This window comes from Lemur catta, chromosome 8, assembly GCF_020740605.2.
Source record: "Lemur catta isolate mLemCat1 chromosome 8, mLemCat1.pri, whole genome shotgun sequence".
NCBI classification, from domain to species: Eukaryota; Metazoa; Chordata; class Mammalia; order Primates; family Lemuridae; genus Lemur; species Lemur catta.
In genome coordinates, this window is record NC_059135.1 from 64,257,993 (window position 1) to 64,282,874 (window position 24,882).

At 34.1% G+C, this 24,882-nt stretch overlaps 2 protein-coding genes across 8 annotated transcripts in view; one reads left to right on the plus strand and one right to left on the minus strand.

Annotated features, from left to right (window-relative positions):
• Nucleotides 1-18,575, plus strand: part of LOC123643627 (CD302 antigen) — a 125,507-nt gene extending 106,932 nt beyond the window's left edge. For both annotated transcript variants that reach the window (XM_045559232.1, XM_045559231.1), the window contains 5 exons: nt 970-1,080; nt 6,305-6,421; nt 7,113-7,286; nt 9,694-9,720; nt 17,123-18,575. In XM_045559232.1, the coding sequence (XP_045415188.1) occupies nt 970-1,080; nt 6,305-6,421; nt 7,113-7,286; nt 9,694-9,720; nt 17,123-17,325 (632 nt within the window). In that variant the 3' untranslated portion in view covers nt 17,326-18,575. The remainder of the gene's footprint in view (nt 1-969; nt 1,081-6,304; nt 6,422-7,112; nt 7,287-9,693; nt 9,721-17,122) is intronic.
• Nucleotides 18,576-20,742: 2,167 nt separating this feature from the next.
• Nucleotides 20,743-24,882, minus strand: part of MARCHF7 (membrane associated ring-CH-type finger 7) — a 48,173-nt gene continuing 44,033 nt past the window's right edge. For 2 of the 6 annotated variants that reach the window (XM_045559237.1, XM_045559234.1), the window contains 2 exons: nt 24,643-24,691; nt 20,743-22,075 (listed from right to left, as the gene is read on the minus strand). In XM_045559237.1, coding sequence (XP_045415193.1) covers nt 22,017-22,075; nt 24,643-24,691 — 108 coding nt within the window. In that variant the 3' untranslated portion in view covers nt 20,743-22,016. Of the gene's footprint in view, nt 24,692-24,882 lie in introns of all 6 variants that reach the window. The other 4 variants (XM_045559239.1, XM_045559235.1, XM_045559236.1 and 1 more) reach the window with 2 other exon arrangements.

The following is a 24,882-nucleotide window of genomic DNA, read 5'->3' on the forward strand; positions in this document are numbered from 1 at the left end:
ATTTAGATTAATGTAGCTGATTGGTAAATTCTGATCTTTGTAGTAGGGCTTGTTTCTACTTGTTTATATGAAAAATGTAATATATACCGCACTTAAAAATAAAACCTATATATATTTTACCTATATAGATAAAATCACTAAGACTTTACCTGTATACACCTAAGAGAATGTGGAAGCTTAATTCTTGTATTCCTGTATTCACTGGAATTAAGTAAAATCTTCTTCTCCTTTTTCTATTTTAACCAGCAAAATCAAGCTCTTACATTCTTACTTTTGCTTACAATGCTAACTAATGAGATTCTAGACCCTAGGCTTAAAAATGTATATCTTCATAATGAACCAAAAGAGACCAAGGTAGAGATGAAGGAGATACCTCTCTACTCTACAGCAACAGAGGAAGACATATATTTCTGTTTTCATAGAGTTAGTTCAAAGACTGCTTTGATGAAGTGTTAAATTAAGAACATTCATAAGAACTTCAGTCTTGTTTTCCTGTGCAACATGAAAACTTGTCTGAATATTCATAATCTAGCAACTTGGTCTTTGTTCTCGGAGGTATAATTTGAACAAGAGGGCCTTGTAAAAACTCTTAAGACTTTTGAGATTGTTATTATAAATTGCAAAGGTAACCTTCAAAGAGAAATCTATAATTCTGATTGGTTGTCTTCCTTGATAGTTAGTTGCCTTGGTAATAATGCTATAATTTGCATATCTGAATTCCTAAACAACCTAAAGACATAACTTTGCTGTGTCAAATCAGAAGAGAATCATTGGCACATTTCTCTTTTCCTACATGTAAAATGGAGAGAAACAAATTCCTACTACACTGATTTCTTATTTTAACAAAGATTTAATAAGGGAAATTGCCCTTTTGTGGATGTGAAAATTTAATATCTAATTTCCTTACTTTCAGGAATTCATGTAATTCTTATTCTTAAGTTACTTAATGTGGTTTTACTTTTTCCACAGACTGTCCTTCATCTACCTGGGTTCAGTTCCAGGGCAGTTGTTACATTTTTCTTCAAGAAGCCATCAAAGTAGAAAGCATAGAGGATGTCAGAAAGCAGTGTACTGACCGTGGTAAGGGGCTTATTCTTTTTGTGTGTGTGTTTTTACAAATTAGTAAATAGTGTTCACTAATTTCTTTTAAAAAATAATTTTGTTCTTTCTCACTTTTAACTGGGTAGGTAGAATTAATATATAGCTTTTATTCTACAACACACAAGCCATAGGCAGTGAAATTGAGTGTACATTTAATCCTGAAGTTGGAAGACAGCTGTTGGACAATATTGTTGAAAAGAGAGTGACAGAAGCTTAGCAACATTAGTGTCTATTTAATGTGCATACCCTGTGCCAGGCACTGTGCTTCAGCACATTGTATATTTTACCTGGCTTTAATTATCATAACAAACTCATCAAAGTAGTTTATTATTATCTTCCTTTATTAAGAGAAGAAATTAAATTCAGTTATTTGTACAAAGTCACACAGGTAGTAATTGGCAGAGCCAGGATTCAAATCTAGGACTGCCGGATTTTAGGCTTAAGAGTTCTTAATTACTTTGTTATTCTGCTCTGAAAGTGCTATTTCAGGTATGCAGTGTGGGCAGAAATCAGACTACATAGGACCATGAAGTGAGACTATGGTAAAGAAGAGTACATTAAGGAAAAATGATAAAAAGGCTATTTGCAAACCCCCAAACTATGAACATCTATTATGAATCAATAAAAAAATAGTAAACAAAACAAAAAGCCCAGCATGGTACTGACATAGAAACAGACACATTGACCAGTGGAACAGAATAGAGAGCCCAGAAATAAATCCACACATTTACAGTCAATTGATTTTTGACAAAGATGCCAAGAATGCACAGTGGGGAAAGGACAGTCTCTTTAATAAATGGTGTTGAGAAAACTGGATATCCACATGTATAAGAATGAAATTGGACCTTTATCTCATATCATAGGCAAAAATCAACTGAAAATGGAATGAAGACAAACATAAGACAATAAACTGTAAAACTACTAGAAGAAATATAGAGCAAAAGCTCCATAACATTGGTCTGGGCAATGATTATTTGGGTATGACCCCAAAGCACGGGCTACAAAGGCAAAAAGAGACAAATGGAATTGTATCAAATTAAAAAGCTTCTGTACAGCAAAGAAAACAATCAACAAAATGAATAGACAACCTATGAAATGGGAGAAAATATTTGCAAATCATACAGGTGATAAGGAATTCATGTCCAAAATATATAAGAACTCAGCACAATAGCAAGAAAACAAATAAACTGATTAAAAATGGGCAAACAACCTGAATTTCTCAAAGGAAGATATACAGATGGCCAATAGGTATATGAAAAATGCTCAACATCACTAATCATTAGGGAAATGCAAATCAAAACCACAATGAGATATCAACTCATACCTGTTAGAATGGCTCTTATCAAAAGGACAAAAGATATGTGTTGGCCAGACTGTGGAGAAAAGGAACCCTTGCACACTGTTGGTAGGAATGTAAATTAGTATAGCCATTATGGAAAATATTATGGAGGTTCCTTAAAAAGTTAGAAAGGGTTTTAAGATTCCCAAGTTCTCCTTGAACAAAGAGTGTTGACATTTATCAGAAATTTACACAAGATCTTTCCTTGTATTAAAAGCACTCCTAAATATTAAGTTTTGAGATTTGATAAACAGGAGGGGGAAAAGGCTGTTTGCTGCAGCATACACACAGTGTTTCTGGGAAATATATTTATAATTTGACATTGTGAAATATTTTAAATAAAAAAATGTCATTTTTTTAAAAAAAGGTGTGCTTGGAAGCTGTTTATGTATTTGGCTTTTTGGCTCAAAGTGCATCTTTTTATTAAGCCTCTAATTTTTGAGACACTTGTTAGCTGAAACTATGATGTGAACCATCTTTTTCATCTGAAATATCTCAGCTGGTGACATGAGAGTCTTTGATTCTTTAAGGATGCTTTTTATTATTATATGATTCCTAAAAAATCTCTTAATCATTTCATTAAATTTTGTCTTGGGCATATTCACAACTCCAGCATTTAGAAATGCTCTTTACTTAAAAAACACAATTTCTGACAACCCACTAATATAACATTTTGGAAGAATGTATCACATTGTATTAGGGGTGCCTTAATCAAAATCGTATTCACTTATTGTAGAAGGAATAAGTGTACACATAGAATTTTAATTCTATTAAAGAGTCACATAGTACTTAATACATACCCATTATTTCCTTTTGAAAAATTCTTACCAGCCAAATGGTGTTAAACCTTTGCTCTTTGAAAACAAGACAAAATTTCCAACATGCCAATATGGTTTTATTTCAAGTCAATGGAATAAAATAATAGCAATTTTTCTGGTTTTATAAGATTTTTAAAATGGGATTTCCTACAACTATTTTCTGTCCCTTAAAAAAACCCCGATTTATATTAGGGTTACTTAGACATAAACATACATTTCAATAACATAAATTATATTGGAGGCTGACAGCCAAGAAAAAGACATGTTCCTATACCCTTAATAGCTTGTATGAACTACAAGATCAAAGTTCATTGTTCAGCTCTTACATTTATAAACAATTAAGCAGCTGTTTATTATACAGAGGCATAATTAATACTTGTTGACTGACTTCCTCTATGACTCAACTGAAGGTAGTTGTTGTTTTCTTTAGCAAGTAAAGCAAAATTCCATTAAAAACACCCAAAAACTTTGTGGCCTGATTTTTGATTGCTTGTTTCATAGTCCATTAATTCTACTTGTTGAAGTAGGGTAGCCATTTAGTAATTTTAAATTGTATATAGATATGCTTATAAAATTTGTCTTGTGTCTAAAGAAAATTATATCTTTTTCCCTAAACATTTTAAAATTCAGTTTGTCTTACTAAATTGATTTTTTAAAGTTCCTCATGCATTTCTAATAACCCTTCCATTTATTTGCTAATTCTAGATATTTGGTTCCACACTGGAAATACCTGTTACATTGATGAATCAGAAAATTAGCTAAATTTAGTCTTACTGTTACTTAATTTTGACTAGGGTAGTGTTTTGGTTTAAAACAGCAGGTTGATATGAATTGTGTTTTCTCTGTTATGTATGAAGAAAAAGCATAAAGAATACTAGAATATTTACATTTGGATAAAATCCTCACTGCCATACAAAATCACATATTAAACCTATCATTTAGGGTGTAGAAAATAAGTGACTTGTTACTTTTTGGGCTTCAGAGAGCTATATTTATAAAGATTCCCAGTGCTTTGTGCTAATTTATCTGATGTTACTTCTTATTTTTGCTACTATTTTTCATTTAGGAAAATAACTGTGAGAAGCTAATAGTTGTCTTATTTTGCAACATTTACCTTTAATTTATACATTATCTGTTATAACAATAAATATTTTCAATCTTTTCTTTTTGTGATATATGAACTGTGTCACAAGGCATAAAGAGAATTAAAGACCCAAATTACTTCTCAGCAGGTAGTGTCACTGGTAATGCATTGTGAAAAAAATTTGCAAGAGCGCGTGCATTCTTTGGGGATTTGTGCTGTCATTTGTTAAAGAAAATGAAAGTGTCTTATTTGCCTGATATAGTAATTTAAGTCTATACAGTATTTAATTAGATTACGACATTAAAAATCATTAACGTTCCATTGGCTGCTACAAGGTCAGAGAAAAGGATAAAAAACTCATGTCTGGATATGTAAGCCTAAACTATAACCTAGTTAAATATTTCCCTTGAGGATTTTTCTAGAGTGGCGTTTTGGTCACATTTCACAAGTATTAGGGTAAAACAAATCAAAAGTCTGTAGGATATTTAACAGATAGGAGGTAATAGCAGCTGGAATGATTTAAAAAAAAAAACCATCATGGAGTTTTGAAAAATTGAGAAATAATTCAGTGAGAGAACCTTGCTAAATTCTGTCTTTGGACTAATTATTTAGTGTTTCAAAGCTTAGTCTTATTTTTTCTTTAAAAGTTCTTTCTTAATTATACAATTAATGCATGATCATTATAGAAAACTTGGAAAAATGTGTATGCAAGTATTTTAAAAATTAAACAAAAACACCCTAAGTTGTACCACCCTGTTAATGATTATTTAATCAACATTTTACATTTTAACTATGCTTCTAGACTTTTTTCACTATGTAAATATATTTTAATAATTTTTTTTTTTTTTGAGATAGTCTCACTGTGTTGCCCTTGGTAGAGTACGGTACACTTGTGTCATTGTAGCTCACTGCAACCACAGACTCCTGGGCTCAAGTGATCCTTTTGTCTCAGCTTCCCAAGTAGCTGGGACTACAGGCGCATGCCACAACACCCAGCTAATTTTTCTATTTTTAGTAGAGATGAGGTCTCGCTTTTGTTCAGGCTGGTCTCAAACTCCTGAGCTCAAGCAATTCTCCTGCCTTGGCCTCCCAGAGTGCTAGGATTACAGGCATAAGCTACTGTGCTTGGCCTTAATAAATCTTTTGTAAGATAAAAATGGAATCATACAAGGCCAACTCTTCTGTAATCTACATTTTCCCTTAAAAATATCTTTCCATGGCAGTAAATATAGAATACTATTTCCTAACTGCACATTACTCAACCATATAGATATACCGTAATTGATTTAATGAATCCTGTGATGTTGGGTATTATTTCTAGTCTTTTTAGTGTCATAAATAATATGTGATGAACATTAATGATAGTGCCTATTTGAGCACAAAGCCAATGATCATCTTAGCGGAAAGAATAAGGATTGCTGGGTCAAAGAGTATGTACTTTTTCTTATAGAGCTTTTGATACATCTTGCCAAATTCTCTCCAAAAAGGTGGTACTAATTTTTACTCTGACTAGCCAGTGATTAGTTCCTATTTTTCTGCACTGAAGGCCAGCACTGTTTAATCTGCAAGTCTGAAAAGTCTGCTTATTTTTATTTTCATCTTTTTACTAGTGAGATTGAATTTTTCACATTTCTTGTGTTACATTTCTTTCTATGAGAATGAATTGCCTTTTTAATAGTATGAGACCAATTTTCCTATTAAAGTGTTTTGCTTTATAATTTTTTTATTTATAATGGAGCTTTAGTCTGTATAGTTTGTGATTTTCCTTCTTAACAATATGGTATTTTGGGGGGATATTTTTGGCCCTTTAGTTTTCTTTTCCCCTGTAGTTAAATTTATTGTTTTTTTCTAAAAACCTATTTTATATATAATATATAAAATAATGCATAATTTTTATATATCTCATGTGATTTTCACTGATTCTGGAACATACTTTTTTTTTCCTCTTTAAAATAATTTCAGGAGCAGACATGGTAAGCATACATAATGAAGAAGAAAATGCTTTTATACTGGATTCTTTGAAAAAGCAATGGAAAGACCCAGATGATATCCTCCTAGGCATGTTTTATGACACAGATGGTAAGTGACATTTACCTTGTGGGACATGACTTTGTTTTTCTTGCTTTAATATTAGTGAAACTGATGGCTTTCAGATTCTTCAATTCTGTAGTTCAAGGTGATGTTTCCTGTGGGCTCCGGGTGTTACATTTTCAGTGTGCACTTATGACTTGTCCCACCGCATGTCCCTGCTAGCTCAGCATGTTTCCCAGATGAGAGCCATGGTTCACTTTCTTGTCTGGATTAAAATGTGGTTCTAAGCACAGTATTTTTGTAATACGGCATGGTCATAAAAATTAATATTATTGTCAGTGATTAATAGTAGGACAGACTAAATTATCAAGGTTATATTATATAAATGTATTTATTATCACTATAGAAAAATATAAAGTACATATATAAACATTTTCAAGTGATATGAAATGACTGAATATTTTAACTATTTTTCTTGACTTTTTCTCCATGAAAATACTATGTATATTTTTCTTTACAAAAATGGGATCTTCATCAGAACCCTCTTCAACCAATACCTTTTGATGATTGGTCTGTACACAGGATATATTCCTCTTTCTAATTTTAATACTATAACCAAAAGTTTAGGCCAGACATAACCTTAGTAACTTCCCACCTTTAATCCTACAGCCTTTTCTTTGGTTTTCTTTTAACACCTTTTAAAACTGTCATAATGTTGAAAATATTCCTTAATTGACAGATGCAAGTTTCAAGTGGTTTGATAATTCAAATATGACATTTATTAAGTGGACAGACCAAGAAGATGATGAGGATCTAATTGACACCTGTGCTTTTCTGCACACCAAGACAGGTCAATGGACAAAAGGAAATTGTGAAGTTTCTTCTGTGGAAGGAACACTATGTAAAGCATCTAGTAAGTATGATTGAAGGTCTTTTTTTCATTCTAAGAGGGATGGGGAAAGTAGGACTGGTTTTTCAAATAATTTGAGATTAGTGTACCTCATTAAATAAAGGGAGTAAGACTTCAGAATATAGTAGGATGGTTTGCTCTGAAGTCTCTTGGAAGTCCAACGTGTAATTTTTACATTTAGGAGATAGGGCCAGATCATGTGAACTAGGCATAATTTTATTCTGTTTATTCTTAGAGTTTGCAAGAAGTCAAAAATTATTCTGTTCCAAGAAATTATTATAGTCTCTTTGCATGTGATTTGATTGAGCAGAAGTGGTGAAGAAAAATCATGTATGATTCCAGAATTTTGATGTAACTTTACAAAGAATTAGATTCTTTGTAAGAACTAACATCTTTTGTTTAGGCAACCAAAAATTATACTGTGGCTTATAATTTATTCTGAATTAAAACACACATTTTCTTCTAACCCATCAGGATGCTTTTCAATGAACAAAATTATCCTGTTCCACAACAATATTTTGATGTTATTTGTTAAACACTGAACAAAGTTTTTTCTTCCAAATTTTGGAAAGTAAATGTTTTCTTACTAAAGAAACAAAATTTCAAAATATGCATTTGGGGTGCTTGAAACATGATACAAACATCCATTTCCCCATTTTGCATCCTTAGTATTTTCCTCTTCTACTTCAACTGTAGACCAAAACTATACATCTGGCTCTAATTGTTTCTTTTCTTTACGTACTTTACGTATAGAATTACACATATTTATTTGCTACACCAGGATCTTTGACTATAGTTAGTTTTATAGTGATTATATCAATTGTTTGTCATAGTTTCATGATAGTAACATTCAACGTAAAACATTTGATTTTTTAAAAATTGATTCTTTTCTTTTTGTTTTTCTTTTGAGACAGAGTCTCATTCTGTTGCCCAGGCTAGAGTGCCGTGGTGTCAGCCTAGCTCACAGCAACCTCAAACTCCTGGGCTCAAGCAATCCTCCTGCCTCAGCCTCCCGAGTAGCAGGGACTGCAGGCATGTGCCACCATGCCTGGCTAATTTTTTCTATATATATTTTTAGATGTTCAGATGATTTCTTTCTGTTTTTAGTAGAGACGGGGTCTCACTGTTGCTCAGGCTGGTCTGGAACTCCTGAGCTCAAAAATCTGCCCCCCTCAGCCTCCCGGAGTGCTAGGATTACAGGCGTGAGCCATCACACTCGGCCTAAAAATTGATTCTTTTCAAACAATGTACCTCAGGGCACCCTTTGTAAGCCCAGTTTTTAAAGACTGCAATGGTAAAAAAATAAACCAAGTTTTTAAATAAACTGTAATTTCAAAGCCTGAGAAATAGCAAATCCATATTAATGAAGTTGAAGTCACAGCTATACTGTTTTGAAGACAAGTCATAGATGTTTTACTACATTTGTTTTCTAGACTCTCCAACTGGAATCCTCGTTTCCCTTATCTTTATTATTGTCTTTTTCTTGAGATTCCCTATTTTCACCAAGCAATCTAATGATTATTATTTTTTTTTTTTTTTTGGGAAATAGGGTCTCACTTTGTTGCTTGGGCTGAAGTACAGTGGCATGATTATAGCTCACTGCAACCTCAAACTCCTAGGCTCAAATGATCCTCCTGCCTCAGCCTCTAGAGTAGCTGGGACTACAGGCATGCACTACCAAGCCTGGCTAAATTTTTTATTTTTATTTTTCTGTGGAGATGGGGTCTCACTCTTGCTCAGGCTGGTCTCGAACTCCCGGCCTCAAGCAGTCCTCCTGCGTTGGCATCCCAAAGTGCTAGGATTACAGGCATGAGCCATCACACCCTGCCTCAAGCTAATTAATTTTGTTAGGCCTCTACAGTCTTTCTTTAAAAAACTAAGTTCAAAATAGGTAACAGAGGCCAGGCGCGGTGGCTCACGCCTGTAATCCTAGCACTCTGGGAGACCGAGGCAGGAGGATCACTCAAGGTCAGGAGTTCGAGACCAGCCTGAGCAAGAGCGAGACCCCATCTCTACTAAAAATAGAAAGAAATGATTTGGACAGCTAAAAATGTATACAGAAAAAAAATTAGCCAGGCATGGTAGCACATGCCTGTAGTCCCAGCTACTCGGGATGCTGAGGCAGGAGGATTGCTTAAGCCCAGGAGTTTGAGGTTGCTGTGAGCTAGGCTAATGCCACAGCACCCTAGCCAGGGCAAAAAGAGCAAGACTCTGTCTCAAAAAAAAAAAAAAAAAAAAAAAAAGATAATAGAAACAATGAAGCAATAGAAATATAGATATTAAGCTACTATATGTGGATATTAAACTTCTATATAAAAAGGCTCATTTTTAATGACTTTGAAAATGTTTAAACTCAATCTTGTAACAAAACATACTTAAATTTTAATTTGTATTTTCTTTTGTATTTTAGTCCCATATGAAAAGAAATATTTATCAGGTAAGTAATGGTTTGGTCTTTGAGTTTTTCCCACAATAAAAATATGTTAAAATTCTGGCATGTTAAAATACTACAGATCCCTTTTTAAAAATTATTATAAAATATACAACATAAAGTAGAACAATTTTTATAAGAATGTAGAAAGTTCTTTTAGCTTAATAAGACTTGATATTTTAAATATGATAACTGCAAGTTACATACGAAATGAACATTTTTTTTACACCACATTATATTTTCCCATTGAACTCCATTGTGGGTTTGTGGGAAATGACTGCATCTTTTGTTTAAAAAAGTTTTACCTCAAGTTGTAATTACAATTCATGAAGCATATTTCTTAAGGGCTTACTAAATGTATTTTTTTAAAAAAAGAAACAGATAATATATTTATGTGGTTCAAAAATCAAAACTATATAAAAGCAAACACTGCCCCCATCCACCCTATTCTGTCTTTACCCTCATTGGCCACCATTTTATTCAGTTTCTTTAACAGTCTAGTGGCTTTTTGTTTTTGTTTTTTGCCAACATAAGCAAATTGAGATAGATGACTTATTTTGGTACTTTAACTTACTAATATATTCTAGAGATCTCTCCATATCATTACAGATCAATCTTCCTTCTTTTTTATAACTATGCACTCATCTATTTTATGGATATACAGTTAACATGTATTTAACTCAAGCTAGTTTTAACCCCAGGGCCTCATGAAGCATATGTAACTCATGTCTCTTTACCTTGGGAGCAGCAAGAACTATTTTTCAAGTTGCATATAACTCACACACAGTATATGATAAAAAATAACAAATTTCTCGTTAAGTTAGAAAGGATCGTTTTGTTTTCGAAATATTTATTCTGTTTTTGTAATAAAACACCATGGCCCCAAGGAAAACATTTTTTTTCTACTATGGCAGTCAATGTGTTAACCCAGCTTCAGATCTCTACTCGGCTGTTTCCATACATTTGCTATTATAAACAATGCTGTAATAAAATGAATCACCTTGCACAAATATATGTTTATCTGTAGATTAGATTCCCTGAAATGCAGTTGCTGGATTGAAAATGAATCTATAACTTTGATATGATATTGTTCTAGAGTAGTTGTACTATTTTGTATTCCCGGTAGCAATGTATGAGTGCCTGCAATGAATTTTTGGATTTTTGCTATTTGGATAGTATAGTTTTAAATCTCCATATTTTCAGGTATTATTTACAGAGTAAAAATCACAAATCTTAGTTTGATGAATGTTTGTGTATTTACCTGTGTTACTACCATTCAAATCAAGATATAGAACATTTCTATCACCCTACAAAGTTCCTCCATTCCCCTTCCCAATATATATGACCAGGCTGCCACGACTCACCCAGAAGTAACCACTATTCTGATTTCTGTCACCATAGATTAGAATTGCTTGTTCTTGAACTTCACATAAATATATTCCATATATACTTGTTTGCCTTCTTTCACTCAGGAATTTTTTTTTAGATTCATCCATGTTGTGCATGTATGTTGTACTTTTTTCCATTGCTTCATAGTATTTTCATTTCAAAATATTAAGGGGGTACAAATGTTTTTGTTACCTAGATACCTTATAGCAGGCTTAAGTCAGGGCCAGAATAGTGTTCATTGTACCCAGTAGGTCAGTTTTTACCCCTCACTCCCTCATTCTTGGTTTTCAATGTCCTTTCCATCTCTGCCCATGAGTGCCCATCATTTAGCTCCCAGTTATTAGAGAGTACATGTAGTGTGTTTTTCCATTCCTGAGATACTTCACTTAGGATCATGGTCCCCAGTTCCATCCAAGTTGCTGCAGAACACATTATTTCACTCTTTTTTATAGCTGCGTAGTACTTCATGGTATATTCACTCATGAATTGATGGGTGCTTAGGTTGATCACACATCTTTGCAATTGTGAACTGTGCTGCAGTAAACATTGGCATGCAGGTGTCTTTTTGATAAAATGACTTCTTCTCCTTTGGGTAGATACCCAGTAGTGGAATTGCTGGATCAAATTGTAAGTCTACATTTATTTCTTTGAGGAACCTCCATACTGTTTTCCATAGAGGTTGTACTAATTTACAGTATGTAAGTTTCTGTCTCTCTGCATCCACACCACCATCTATTGTTTTATGACACTTTTAATAATGGCCATTCTGACAGAGGTAAGGTAGTATCTCACTGTGGTTTTAATTTGCATGCTTCATAGTATTTTATTTCATAAATATATCACATTTTTTCTATTCTCGTTTATGGATATTTGGATCATTTCTTGTTTGAAACTAATTTGAATAGAGCTGCTTAATACATTCTTACACATCTTTTTTTGGACGTATTATTCTCATATTCCTTGAGTATATTCCAAAAAATGGAATACTGGGTCATAGGGTAGCTAAATATACATTTAGCTTTATTAGAAACCACCAAATAATTTTCCAGAGTGGTTGAACTATGTTATATTCCTACTGGCAAGGTATGCACATTCAACCCATGAATGGTATTGTCAATTTCTTTAACTTTAGCCATTCAGATGGGTGTGTAATGATCTTATTGTGGTTTTAAATTTCATTTTCCTGATGATGTTGAGCACCTTTTCACATGATTAGTCATTTGTGTATCTTTTTTTGTGAAAAACTTGTTCAAGTCTTTTGCCCACATTTTTTATTGAGTTGCTTTTCTTATCGATTGGTAGGTTGTTGTAAACAAATTTTATTTAAATTTTGGATATGTATCCTTGTCAGATATGTGTATCATAAATATTTTCTCTGGGGCTATAATAGAACTATGATGGAGGAGAAAGAAAGGAATATAAGAGTTTGTGTATATAGGAATTACATCCTCATTCTTCTATAGAAGATAATATATAGCATTTTAAAAAGTCAAGAAAAGCACCACCTCACAGGCATTAGCTGGCTACTATTAAAATAAAAAAAATGAACAAGTGTTGGACATGGATGTGCAGCAAGTGGAACCCTTGCACACTGCTGGTGGGAATGTAATGGTACAACTGCAAGTGGAAAACAGCATGGCAGTTCCTCAAAAAATTAAAAATAGAATTACCATATGGTCCAGGAATTCCACTGCCAGGTATATACCCAAAATAATTGAAAGCAGGGATTCTTTGGCATTTGTATGCCCATCTCTTTGATACTTCTGTACTCATGTTTATAGCAGCATTATTCACAATAGGCAAAAGGAAGCAACCCAAGTGTCCATCGATGGATGAAGGGATAAACAAAACGTGGTATATCCATACAATGGAATTTCATTCAGCCTTGAAAGGGAAGGAAATTTTGCCACATGCTACAACCTGCATGAACCTGGAAGACATTAGGCTAAGTGAAATACAACAGTCACAAAAGCACAAATACAGTATGTGTGATTCCTACCTACAGTATGAGGTACCTAGAGTAGTCAGCCTCAAAAAGAAACCAGAATGTTTGCCTAGGACTGGGGGAAGGAGAAGTGGGAGTTACTGTTTAGTAGGTAACAGAGTTTGTTTTACAAAATGAAGAGTTCTATGGATGGTTGGTGGTGATGCAGCACAGTGTGAATGTCCATAATGCTACTGAACTGTACACTTAAGGTGGTAGCTTTTGTTACAGGTATTTTACCATAATTAAAATTTTTTTAAAAAATCAAGTAGTGTAAGCATAGAATTTAGAAGCAGGGGGACAAATAACGGAAGTAAATAGGAATAGTTAACTCTGAGGAATGGCTATTAAGGGGGTGAATGGTGGGGGTGGTGCACAGTATTTTTTATTATGTACCTTCTAGAAGTATGACTTTATGTACATGTATACTATGGAAAAAATACAAGGATATATATAAATTGAAACATGTTTAGAAGAGCAAGTAGTTCTATGATGGGCTTCAAAACCAGGAATAACTGAAAAATCTGGCAACATTTGGTCTTTAGATTCCAAGGAAAAAGAGTTATCTTTGAATTCATTATATATATATACCTGTATTACTTAAATATGTGTGTATAATTCAGCAAGTAAACATTATGTGCCAGACTTTCTCCTCAAGTTAGACAGTGAAGACAGCAATAAACATACCAGAAAAAGCCTCTGCTTTCAAGCTTACATTCTAGTGGAAAGGGGAATACAAAAATGATAATAAAAACTGTAAATATGATGTCAGATGGTGACATATCCTGTAAGGAAAAAAGCAGAAAAAGGATGACCAAGTGCAGGGGAGAAGAAAGGTATTGCTATTCTTTTTTTTTAAAGTAGAATGGCCAGGAAAGGCCTCACTGACAAGGCCATATTTGAGCATAATGAAGACCTAAAGGAAGTGAAAGGATGTGTGAAAGCCTGACATAAAAACAGGGATTAGGCTTAGGCTATGACTTTAAGGAGTAACAATAGGGAATATTGACTTGAAGCAGTAAGGAGACTAACAGTCACGTGTAGCTCCAATCTTGGCAAAGAGGGAGTTCCCTTTTATACAAATGTCATCTGAAGAGCCCATGGGGAAGAATGCCATCAAGAGAATAAAGGTGGGAGGGTGGGGGGAGGGGATGGAGGTATGACTACATGGTGAGTGCCAGGCGCACTGTCTGGGGAATGGACACCCTTGAGGCTCTGACTCAGGGGGATGGGTGGGATATGGACAATGTATATAACCTGAGCTTTTGTACCCCCATGAAGAGCTGAAATAAAAAAAAAAAAAGAGAGAATAAAGGTGGCTATACTAGGATGTGCATAGTGTGGTAAGCCTATGGGAAAGGGAAAGTTGCTGTCTTCAGCAAAGGTAACCGTAGAGGATGCAGGCATTAAATCTTCAAGGATAAGTAGGCATTAGCTAGGAAACAGGAAAGGAAGGCTATCCAAGAGGATTGATAAGCATTAACCAAGGTGATTTGGCCAAGTCATTTAAACCCTGTGCCTCCAGAATTAAATGTACACAGTTGGCATTCAATAAACAAATTAACCTATGGTTGGAGCCCAACAAAAAGTTTTATAATTTCAAGAGGTGGATTCTGTAGTTTGGGCCTGAGATGATCAGTGTTAGAATTAAAACTGAGGTATGAAGATGGTAGGAAGATAGATGATCAGACGTGAAAAAACGTTAAAAAGAGTGTGTAGTCTTGATGATTAGTGAATGGAAAGGAAGTCTCTGATAATCTGAGATTCAATGGCTGGGCACTGGCTTATTCATTTACAGGAATTCAAGTTCGAACAGATTTGGGAGTATAGTAGGGCTACACATACATACTTATCTGCAGATTTACATAAAAGCCTTGAATTGCTGAGATCACCCATGGAGAGTTTTTTTTGGTTTTTTGGGGGGGGGAGACACAGTCTTGCTTTGTTGCCAGGCTAGAGTGCCGTGGCATCAGCCTAGCTCACAGCAACCTCAAACTCCTGGGTTTAAGCAATCCTTCTGCCTCAGCCGCCCAAGTAGCTGGGACTACAGGCATGTGCCACCATGCCTGGTTAATTTTTTCTATATATTTTTAGTTTTCCAGCTAATTTCTTTCTATTTTTAGTAGAGAAGGGGGTCTTGAACTCCTGACCTCGAGCGATCGTCCTGCCTCAGCCTCCCAGAGTGCTAGGATTACAGGCGTGAGCCACTGCGCCTGGCCCAACCATGGAGAGTTTTTGAGTACACAAACATGATTAGGAAATAGTAGTCTGAAAAATAAAGGACAGAGCACAGACAGGGAAACCAAGTGAGAAAATTTCAGGGCTGGATGGGTAACAATGTAGCTTCCTCAGGTTGAACTGAAAAGCATCCACGTGTTTTGTGTGTTTAGTCATATAGAGACCATTAGTGATCTTTGCCACCGGAGTTTCAGAATTTGCTGTAAGTTTCCTCAACTTTCTTTTACTAGGCTGAGAAAGATTTCTTCTCTTCCTAAGTTTTTTTTTTTAATTAGAATTAGGTGTTAGATATGTATTCAGTCAAGTAACCAATAGAGCTTTTTCTTTAATGAGGTTGATAATATATTTCCTAATGTAGAACTATCCTTTCTCCAGATAAACCTTACTTAACACTGCTCATCAGCTGCCTTGAGATTGGCTTTGTCCCAAATTTTAGTATAATAGTATGCAGCTGGCCAACTAAAAGCCCTGGAGGTCACTCACAGAATGTGAAAATACAAGCAGCACATATACTTACTGTGTCCCACAGATCTTGGATGCTGCCCAGTTCTTAGGATACCAGGTCTTTTCACTTTGTTAAGCTACGTGATTATGAGTCTATAATCATTTTCAATCTCCATGCTCTTTCAGACTTGTTTACTTTTTCCCCCTGTATTGCTATGATCATGTAATCATTAGATACTGATTATGAATGTATTATTGTACATTCATTAATAGATTGAAATAAAGTGTTTACATTGGTAAAATTAGGGTGCCATACTGAAAATGGGCTGTGGTAGGTTTAATAAAACTATGGAAGAATCCCATTTGAACTCAGTTTACAGGATTCTGGGCTTTTTCATTTAAATGTCTCTAATAAGAATAACACACTCATCAGAACACCTTACCAAATTTTATTTTAGGATTAAAAAGAATTGAGTTGTGGCCATTTCCTCCATCCTCCCAGATCCTGTCAATATTTGAAAATTATCAATGGCTCTCCCATACCTTAAATAATTTTAGCCAGATTATCTAATATTTAATTCTTCCAGGTCTCATTTTAACAAGCACCAGTTGAAATGAGTATTATGCATATATTTAAATAACTGAAAATGTATCTGTAAAGAGAAGATAATTCTAATTTTTTTCATATTAAGGTCCTTTATTACTATATATAATACAAATGCTTTCCCGAAAGTATATCCCTAACTTCTAAACCAGTAATTTTCAATTTATTAAACTAGATTTTTACAGGAAGATTACAAGGGCATTGGATAGGCAAGAACTGCAAGGTTGTGCATACTTACAGAACTTCAGGGGGACTACCTAAACAGTGTTACTTGAATGCATGGAAAGAAACAAAAAAACAAGATACTGTATCTTTTGGTGTTTTTTCAGTGAAACAAATCTTAAATCCCCAAAGCCAAGTGAACTATTAAACCTCAATAATGTAAAAAAAAAATCTAAATACCAGCATTCATTCATAAAAAAAGCAGTAGGTCTGAATTTGTAGTCTTGGATCAGAAAGTAAAGCCAAGGAAGATAAACTGGACCATGGTGTACTTGAGTGATTCCCATTTTAAGATCGTCAGAAGAGTGGAGAACTGAAAAATGTACTTGAAACTTTGAAGTATGGCTATTTTTCAAGTTAAGGAACATAAATCTTTACAGTAATCTATAATTCTGTTTCATATCAGTGTGGGAAATTCTCAATAAATATTTACATGATTAAACTACAGTTATGTACCCCAAGATGCAATACTTGCAATTTGTATACCCTAATTTCCCAAATATATTCTTTTGTCTTTTCCTTTTCAGATAACCACATTTTAATATCAGCTTTGGTGGTTGCTAGCACAGTAATTTTGACAGTTTTGGGAGCAATCATTTGGTTCCTGTACAAAAGAAATTCTGATTCTGGTTTCACTACAGTTTTTTCAACTGCACCCCAATCACCTTATAATGATGACTGCGTTTTGGTAGTTGCTGAAGAAAATGAATATGCTGTTCAACTTGACTAAATTTTTGGTAATCTCAGACTAAAACTTCAAATGCCTTGACAGAGATCCCAGGGTAATACTTGAATATAAAACTTGACATTGAAATTATAGCTTTTATGGTAGGTATTCCTAATTTCAGTGCTCACTGATTGACAAAAATTAATCCTAAAGTTCATCATACAGAAATAGGTTTTAGACAAGGAATGATTATTATGTGTAATTTAGTGGTTTTAACCACCTCAGCAAATTCAGAGCCTGTCTCTTGAATGAAGGAAAGCTTAAAGCCCAAGAAGCAGATAAAAATAAAAACCCAGGCTACTTGTCTCACCTGCTCTTTCCCTTCCATTTAATTGAACCACTTTAGTTGATGCCTCTATTAGTAAACATGGTATGAAGAATAAAGCCTGATTTTTAAAATAGATCCTATACATTTAAATATCCTTAGTACTGGTTACATTGGCTGATAATTCTTCTAGAATTTGTATCTTCCTTTATGATTTAGAAGAAAATTTTACACCCCATATGCCACATAATTTTAGTTTCATTACTTTTAGACACATTTTGGACCACAACACTGATCACAAATGACTGAAGTTTTAATAAAAGTTTCTAAATTTTTTGAAACAAAAAATTATAGCCCTGTCCAGGAAAGCATGGATAAAGCTGGCAACGAGGTTAGCACTTACGTAATAGTGCCCCTTTAGGGATTTTTTTTCTCCTGACACCATACCTTTTCCTATAAGATATCTCACACTCCCCCAAGATTTACAAATTTTTTTCCTTCAAATAAATAACATGAATACTGTAAGTAAAGAGTGAAGAAAAATGCTAAGTACAACTGCAGTGACGACAATTCACAGGTTTCATTACGTTGACTGTACATTTTAAGACAAAGGTGAAAATCATTTTGGGAGTAAAAAATGAAAAAGCTAAAACAAGTGATTTTGTTCAGCATCTATAGGTCAAAAACAATATTAGAAAAGTTAAAGAATGTACAGACTTAATATAAAAATAGTCATGCATCAATTAATGATGGGGATACATTCTGAGAAATGCACTCGAGGCGATTTTGTCAGCTCAACATCAGAGTGTACTTACACAAACCTAGAGGGTACAGGCCACTACACCCTAGGCTATATATACTATATAGCCTATTGCTCCTAGGCTACAAACCTGTACATGTTACTGGACCAAATATTGTAAGCAATTTTAACATAAGTATTTGTGTATCTAAACAGAAGAGGTACAGTAAAAATATGGTATTAATCTTACAGGACTACTGTCATATATGGACCATCAATGACTGAAACATCATTATTTGGCCCATGACTGTATATTGACTCTATCTAGGAACCTGAAAGCTTAAAGAAAGTAATCTCTCTCCCAAACCCCATCAGTTATCTTATAAGGAATTGTTATGGGGAGATGCACTATTTCTCTAGCTTGACTAATGGCAACAAAGTCCCACCTTGTGCCATTTGTGTTCACTGACCACCTTGAATCAAAAACACCCCAAATCAATAATTAATGGCACTATTGTTGAGACACGAATAACTACAAAATGGTGACAGAAAACTATAAACAGTGTGGCCATGTGGTACAAGTGTTAGAGTTCTGCTTTGTGAGATTTTGTATAGTGAGCTATTTATTACTGACAGGCCATTATTAATACTGTTAATAGTCAACATTAGCTTGGAATTCCTTCCTGCTTTTCCTACCCAAATTCTACCACTCCTTTAAGAACTAAGACCAATCTTATTATTTCCCTAAAACTGTCTCAAATCTTATAACTACAATGTCCAGTTAGCCACTGGCCACATGTGGCTATTTAAGTAAATTAAAATTAAACGTAGTTTAAAGTTCAGTTCCTCAGTTCTATTAGCCACATAGTCAAGTGCTCAAATCACATGTGGTTGGTGGCCACCATACCAGACAGTGTATGTTACAGAACATTTCCATTGCAGAAGTTTTATTGGATACTGTTGCTCTCGAATCTCCTTTTCCACTCAACACTCTCATATAACTAATTTTACTGTGTACATTTTGACAATTTCTACCTATTGCACTTCCAAAATAGTTAAACTGTAATTTTTTTTTTTTTTTTTTTTTTTTTGAGACAGAGTCTTGCTCTGTTGCCTGGGCTAGAGTGAGTGCCGTGGCGTCAGCCTAGCTCACAGCAACCTCAAACTCCTGGGCTCAAGCAATCCTACTGCCTCAGCCTCCCCAGTAGCTGGGACTACAGGCATGTGCCACCATGCCTGGCTAATTTTTTCTATATATTTTTAGTTGTCCAGCTAATTTCTTTCTATTTTTAGTAGAGACGGGGTCTCGGTCTCGCTCAGGCTGGTTTCGAACTCCTGACCTCAAGCAATCCGCCCGCCTCGGCCTCCCAGAGTGCTAGGGTTATAGGCCTGAGCCACCGCGCCCGGCCTGTGATTTAATTTTTAATGTTTGAATTCATTCTTCAACAGGTCTAAAGCCCCCAGGTAATGAAGTGCTAAATTTTAATTTTCTTTATATATCAGAACATCGGTAACAGCCCCTTATTCATTGGTCAACAGATAATTGGATCATATATGCAGACTTGTTTACTACATTCAGAATGCAGAAATTGCTTTCTTCAACATCTTAGTTCTAGCTATTAATAACATAATTCTTCGCTTGGCAGCTATTTCGAGAGAATAACATTTTCAACTACCTTTTTAAAATTTTTATTTTTCTCTGTAAAGATGGGATCTTGCTATCTTGCCCACGTTAATCTCGAACTCCTGGGCTCAAGCAATCTTCCCACCTCGGCCTACTAAATTGCTGCGATCATAGGGGTGAACCACTGCATCCAGCTCAACTATTTTTCTTAGGAATTTGCATTTTTTGTACTTATCGGTATATGGTCTCTTTATAGAAATTTTGTTCAGTGTTTACAACTGATAACCAATGCTAACCTTTTCTCTTATTCCCTCTTACTCCTTTAGTGTCACATTTACATGATAATCAAAAGCTAATTTGAGAATATTTAAATGCCAAGTGGTACTAAAGAACTGTAAGAATACTATAGGCTCAAGCCACTGTTACCACTGTCATTTATCATTTAATGACAAAACTATACATAAGTTCTATGCACACCAATGGAATGTTTTCTACCATTTAGTTAAAATTTTAAAAGGAGACATCTGTCATGCTGAATTTTATTAAAAGCATATAAATGTCACATTCAGAACATCCCTAAGGACCCACAGAATATATTGAAACTAGCATCCTTAAATTTTGTATTTTTGCTTTAAGAAAGATGATGCAAAGATAACAGGCAAGAGTTGAGCAAATGTTTTAGAAGCACTTATTGTATGAAATGGGATTTGAAATTTTAATAAAATTCTTGGTTATCAGGTTTGAAGTCGTCTTTGAGCACCAGTTTAAAAGGAAACATTTCAAACTGTAAAATAAATCAATCAGTATGCACTTTATTTCACGCCAATGTTTTACATAAGACCAACAAACTGACTTTGTGTGGGCAAATTATTCATTCACATTTGAGGAATCACATGGTTTCTATTTAGGTTCTGAAAAAGGAGTTTGTTGACATAACATCAGACTTCAACCTGAAGCCAAATGAAGGTGTTTTGAAGTGTACCCAAGGGTGCTGACAAAAGAAAAATACAGTGTTATGGAAGTATACACAACTCATGACCACACTGTAGACCCATTCATGGTGAATAGATAATGTTAATCTGTTCTCCAAAGGTAGTGAAAAATTTTAATAAGTCACCAAACAAATGCTCAAAATTACCAAGGAACAGTTAAAAACGACCGAGGTCCAAACAGGTTATTTATATCATATTTATCTATAAAGTGACAACACTAAAAAACACATTGAAAACCAGTGTTTTTAAACTTTGAATGTGGGATTTAAAAATATTCCATTAACTTGAGCTTGCAATAATTTTTTTTTAACCAAATAGCATTTGACTGGCAAATTCTGATAAAATTTACAGCTGTAGTATTCCCAAAAGGAATATCTGCATACTATGGCCTATCAAATATAATCTGTGTTTTGCAAATCAATACAAAAACTTATCCATCATTTATATTTTTTATATTTGTATACTTTTTAAAAATTAGTTTTATTGTAAGTGAATTTAGAATTCAAATTAAATTTGGAAACTTTATATAATGAACGCTCTTCATAACCTTCTCCCCATTCTTTTCTTTTTAAACACTGGAGACAAATGATTATCAAAATGAGACTGCAACTTAAGGCATTTTAGAAAGAAAAATAATTAAGTGCCACTTGGCATTTTATTTCAAAAGCATATTTTGTCCCACTTTTCTCACTAAGCAAGAAGACTAAAACACGAACCTTTTTTTATAAATATGACTACAGTAATCTAAGAACACAAAAAAGTTGATGGGCATTGCTTAGATATTTAAAACAAGGATAATACTTTCCCACTCACCTAGAAGAAAAATACTTTTGATTACCAGTTTATAAACATCAGATGTGCTGGCCATGTTAAAAGATCCAGCAGTAGCATCTTAATTCAGCAACACTTCAGAATGAATATATATATACATGCATACATGTGTATGTATATATTCATTTTATATATAAGATAGTCAATGTATTTAATAGGCATTCCCCCACAAAATTAATTCATACTTAATTGCCAGTTTTAATAAACACTTGTTCACAGATCATCCATTTGTCTTATATGAAGTTAGGAAATATCAAATGTTCTGTTATGGTCTCCATCTTCTTCGGAATCATCCTCTGAAGCTGTTGAAAGAAAACAGGATGATCAAGAATGATTTTAAAGGGGATAAGAATGAGAGGTGTAAATATGAAGCCAGAACAGCAATGACTTGTAAAACAAAAATCCCAATTTAGTATACTGTTTGATCAAAATGATAAGTTGTCATGACAGGGTTAGGGTGGTTTGACCATGGGTGATGCCCATCCACAATGCCCCCGCCCCCGTATCTTTTTGTAATGTTACATAGTTTTTATAAAAATGAAAATGTTCAAAAATGTGGCTCAATAGCACCTTCTAAAATGTTTCTGAGATCAACCTGTGTTCATAGTAGCTAATGATATATACACTAGAGAAAGTGAATTTAAGGCAAGTGCTCTCACACACCTGAGTAGAATCTGGCTTATTACCGCTGCATGTTTGATGCATCCGATGAGAATGAAAAAAAATGTACATAGAATAATAGGTTATGGGTGTTCTTTAAATTTACATAAAGCTATGTCTATACAATGCCAAGATAAAGGTCTATTTAGTATGTCAAAAAGCTTTATATAGACACAGCCTAAATTAAAGATACCTGGATTCAGTAAAAACCTATAGTTTTAATCAATCCCATGTCTCCACACTGTCAGAAACTTATCACTTTTGAAACATGTCTGACCTCAGTTTATTGAAGAGTCATCAGTGGTTCAAGAGTTAATATAAAGGATCTTGAAATGTCTTTAGGAAGGATATAAGTATAAAACTGGATATAATAAGTATAAAACTATGTATTTTGTGAACTGCTTTGCAAGTGAAGGAAAATGATGAAAGCTCACTAACAAACATCTAACTAGCATCCCCCCCATTATCAAGGGCAGAAAGGTGTAATGTACTCTCTTGTAGTAATACTGGACAATTTAAGAGCATCCTGCAAATGGAATAAACCTAGATCAAAGCACAGAAAAAGTATGCAATACTTATAGATAAAAATCCTTATTTAATAAATAATACCAAGCATATACCTAGCCCATGACTGACACAAACTCTATCATTAAGTTCCATGCTATGTCATGGAGAAATATCAAACTAAAAAATAACAGCTTTTATAGGGAACTTCTTTTATTAATATTTTCCATTTGGTTAACTCCACAGTAGAGGAAAATTCAGTTGGAACCAATTTCAGAATATATTAATACTCCAGTACTTAGGGTTTAACTTGTAGCACCCACATCTTTCATGCTCAACTGAGTTTGGTATATTTCACCTCTATCTTATATTCCTCTCACAGATTGGGAGCAGAGACTGCTATGAAAGAAACTAAAGTCTAAATTAGAATATTAGTTTTTAAAAAACAATAAATCTGGGGAAAATGTACACTGAAACAAATTACTATCACATTGGATAAAGTGTAAATTATAATTTTCAAAATAACCACCAAAAAAGAGACCTTTGTATTAGCCAACATAAGGCATCTGAACGAAGAAAGTATAAAGGAAAAAAATTTTTACACCAAGTAAATTCCCACTGACTCCTTTATCTTCACAAGTACTAATTAAAATTGTGAAAATGTGTTGTCTTATCTCAAACCCTTTTAAAACTTAAAACTAGTACAGACTTAACAAGAAAAATCTGTCTTAGACTAATTCAAGGAATTAAAAGGTTCTTATGAGGACTAAGTCCTTAAATATTACTTCAAAGGATGCTGAGCTTCCTCTAAAGGTAAAATGTTATGCACACTTCAGATATTCCAAATATTTTGAAGATGAGTATAGAAAGTAATCAATTGGAGAATATATATTTAAAAACACTTGAGTGTACTGAAATGGCAAACTTGTTGCTTTGGATGAAAAAGTAAAATAGGGGTTAAGTGGGGGTAATCTTGGATTCCCAAGAACCGCCTCACAGCCACCAATACCTGTGCCTACCTGGTATGAAGTTACAGGATTTTGAGAAGAGGGCAGGCTATGCAGACGCCTGTAAAGATTTGGGCATTCAGTGCCTTCACATAGCAGCTCAGGCAGAAGTCCTAATTCTGGGACATCACCTTAAGAGATTGGAGCAGCTGGCAGAGCTGGCTACCTATTAAAGGCCCTTGAGGACCTGAACAAGGAGCAAAATATCCCCTCTGTGTTCTGTTATAGACTCAGAATCAGGACTGTATTTCCCTTATTATCCTGGAACCATATATAAGCCCAGGGAAAACCTTTTATGAACTATCAAAGTTGAATAACAAGTAAAATTTCTTACCAAAAAAAAAAAATTCTAACAGATTAAGAAATGTGGTTTAATTAGTACTTAAGATTTATGTCTTCTTTCAGATTACAAGTGCTAAAATCAAAGTGATCAAAAATAAGCTTTTATTTAAAATAAAAGTAACATGCTGATGGTTAAAATTACATCCCTCTATGCCCTGAAGTAATTTATAATAATATGCTTTTAAAAAACTGTCACTTGCCCATCCCATATTTTCCCAAATCAATCACTTTGGTATTATTAAGCTTTACAGGAAGCTGTAATTTGGTAGAAAAGAGTATATACTTAAGGTTCTGTTCTGTGGGTTTAATTTGCAAAAGTAAATTCAACAAATCTGGGGAGGGGAAATTCCACCTACTTTCGAGATCTTCCATATGTGCCTGAAGAGTTCTTGCAAGGTTAATAAACTAGAAACAATGCAGAAAGAAATACAGTAGTTTAAATGTTGCAAATGGATCTAAAGAGAGAATCAGTATAGGAGATTCATTTCTATTTAAAAAGTTAAACATCATTTTAAACCTTTAAATAGGGGTCTTTCTCCCCCCACATCAAAATTAACAAGCTTAAGGGTATTATTTTTAAAATGTTTTATATAATC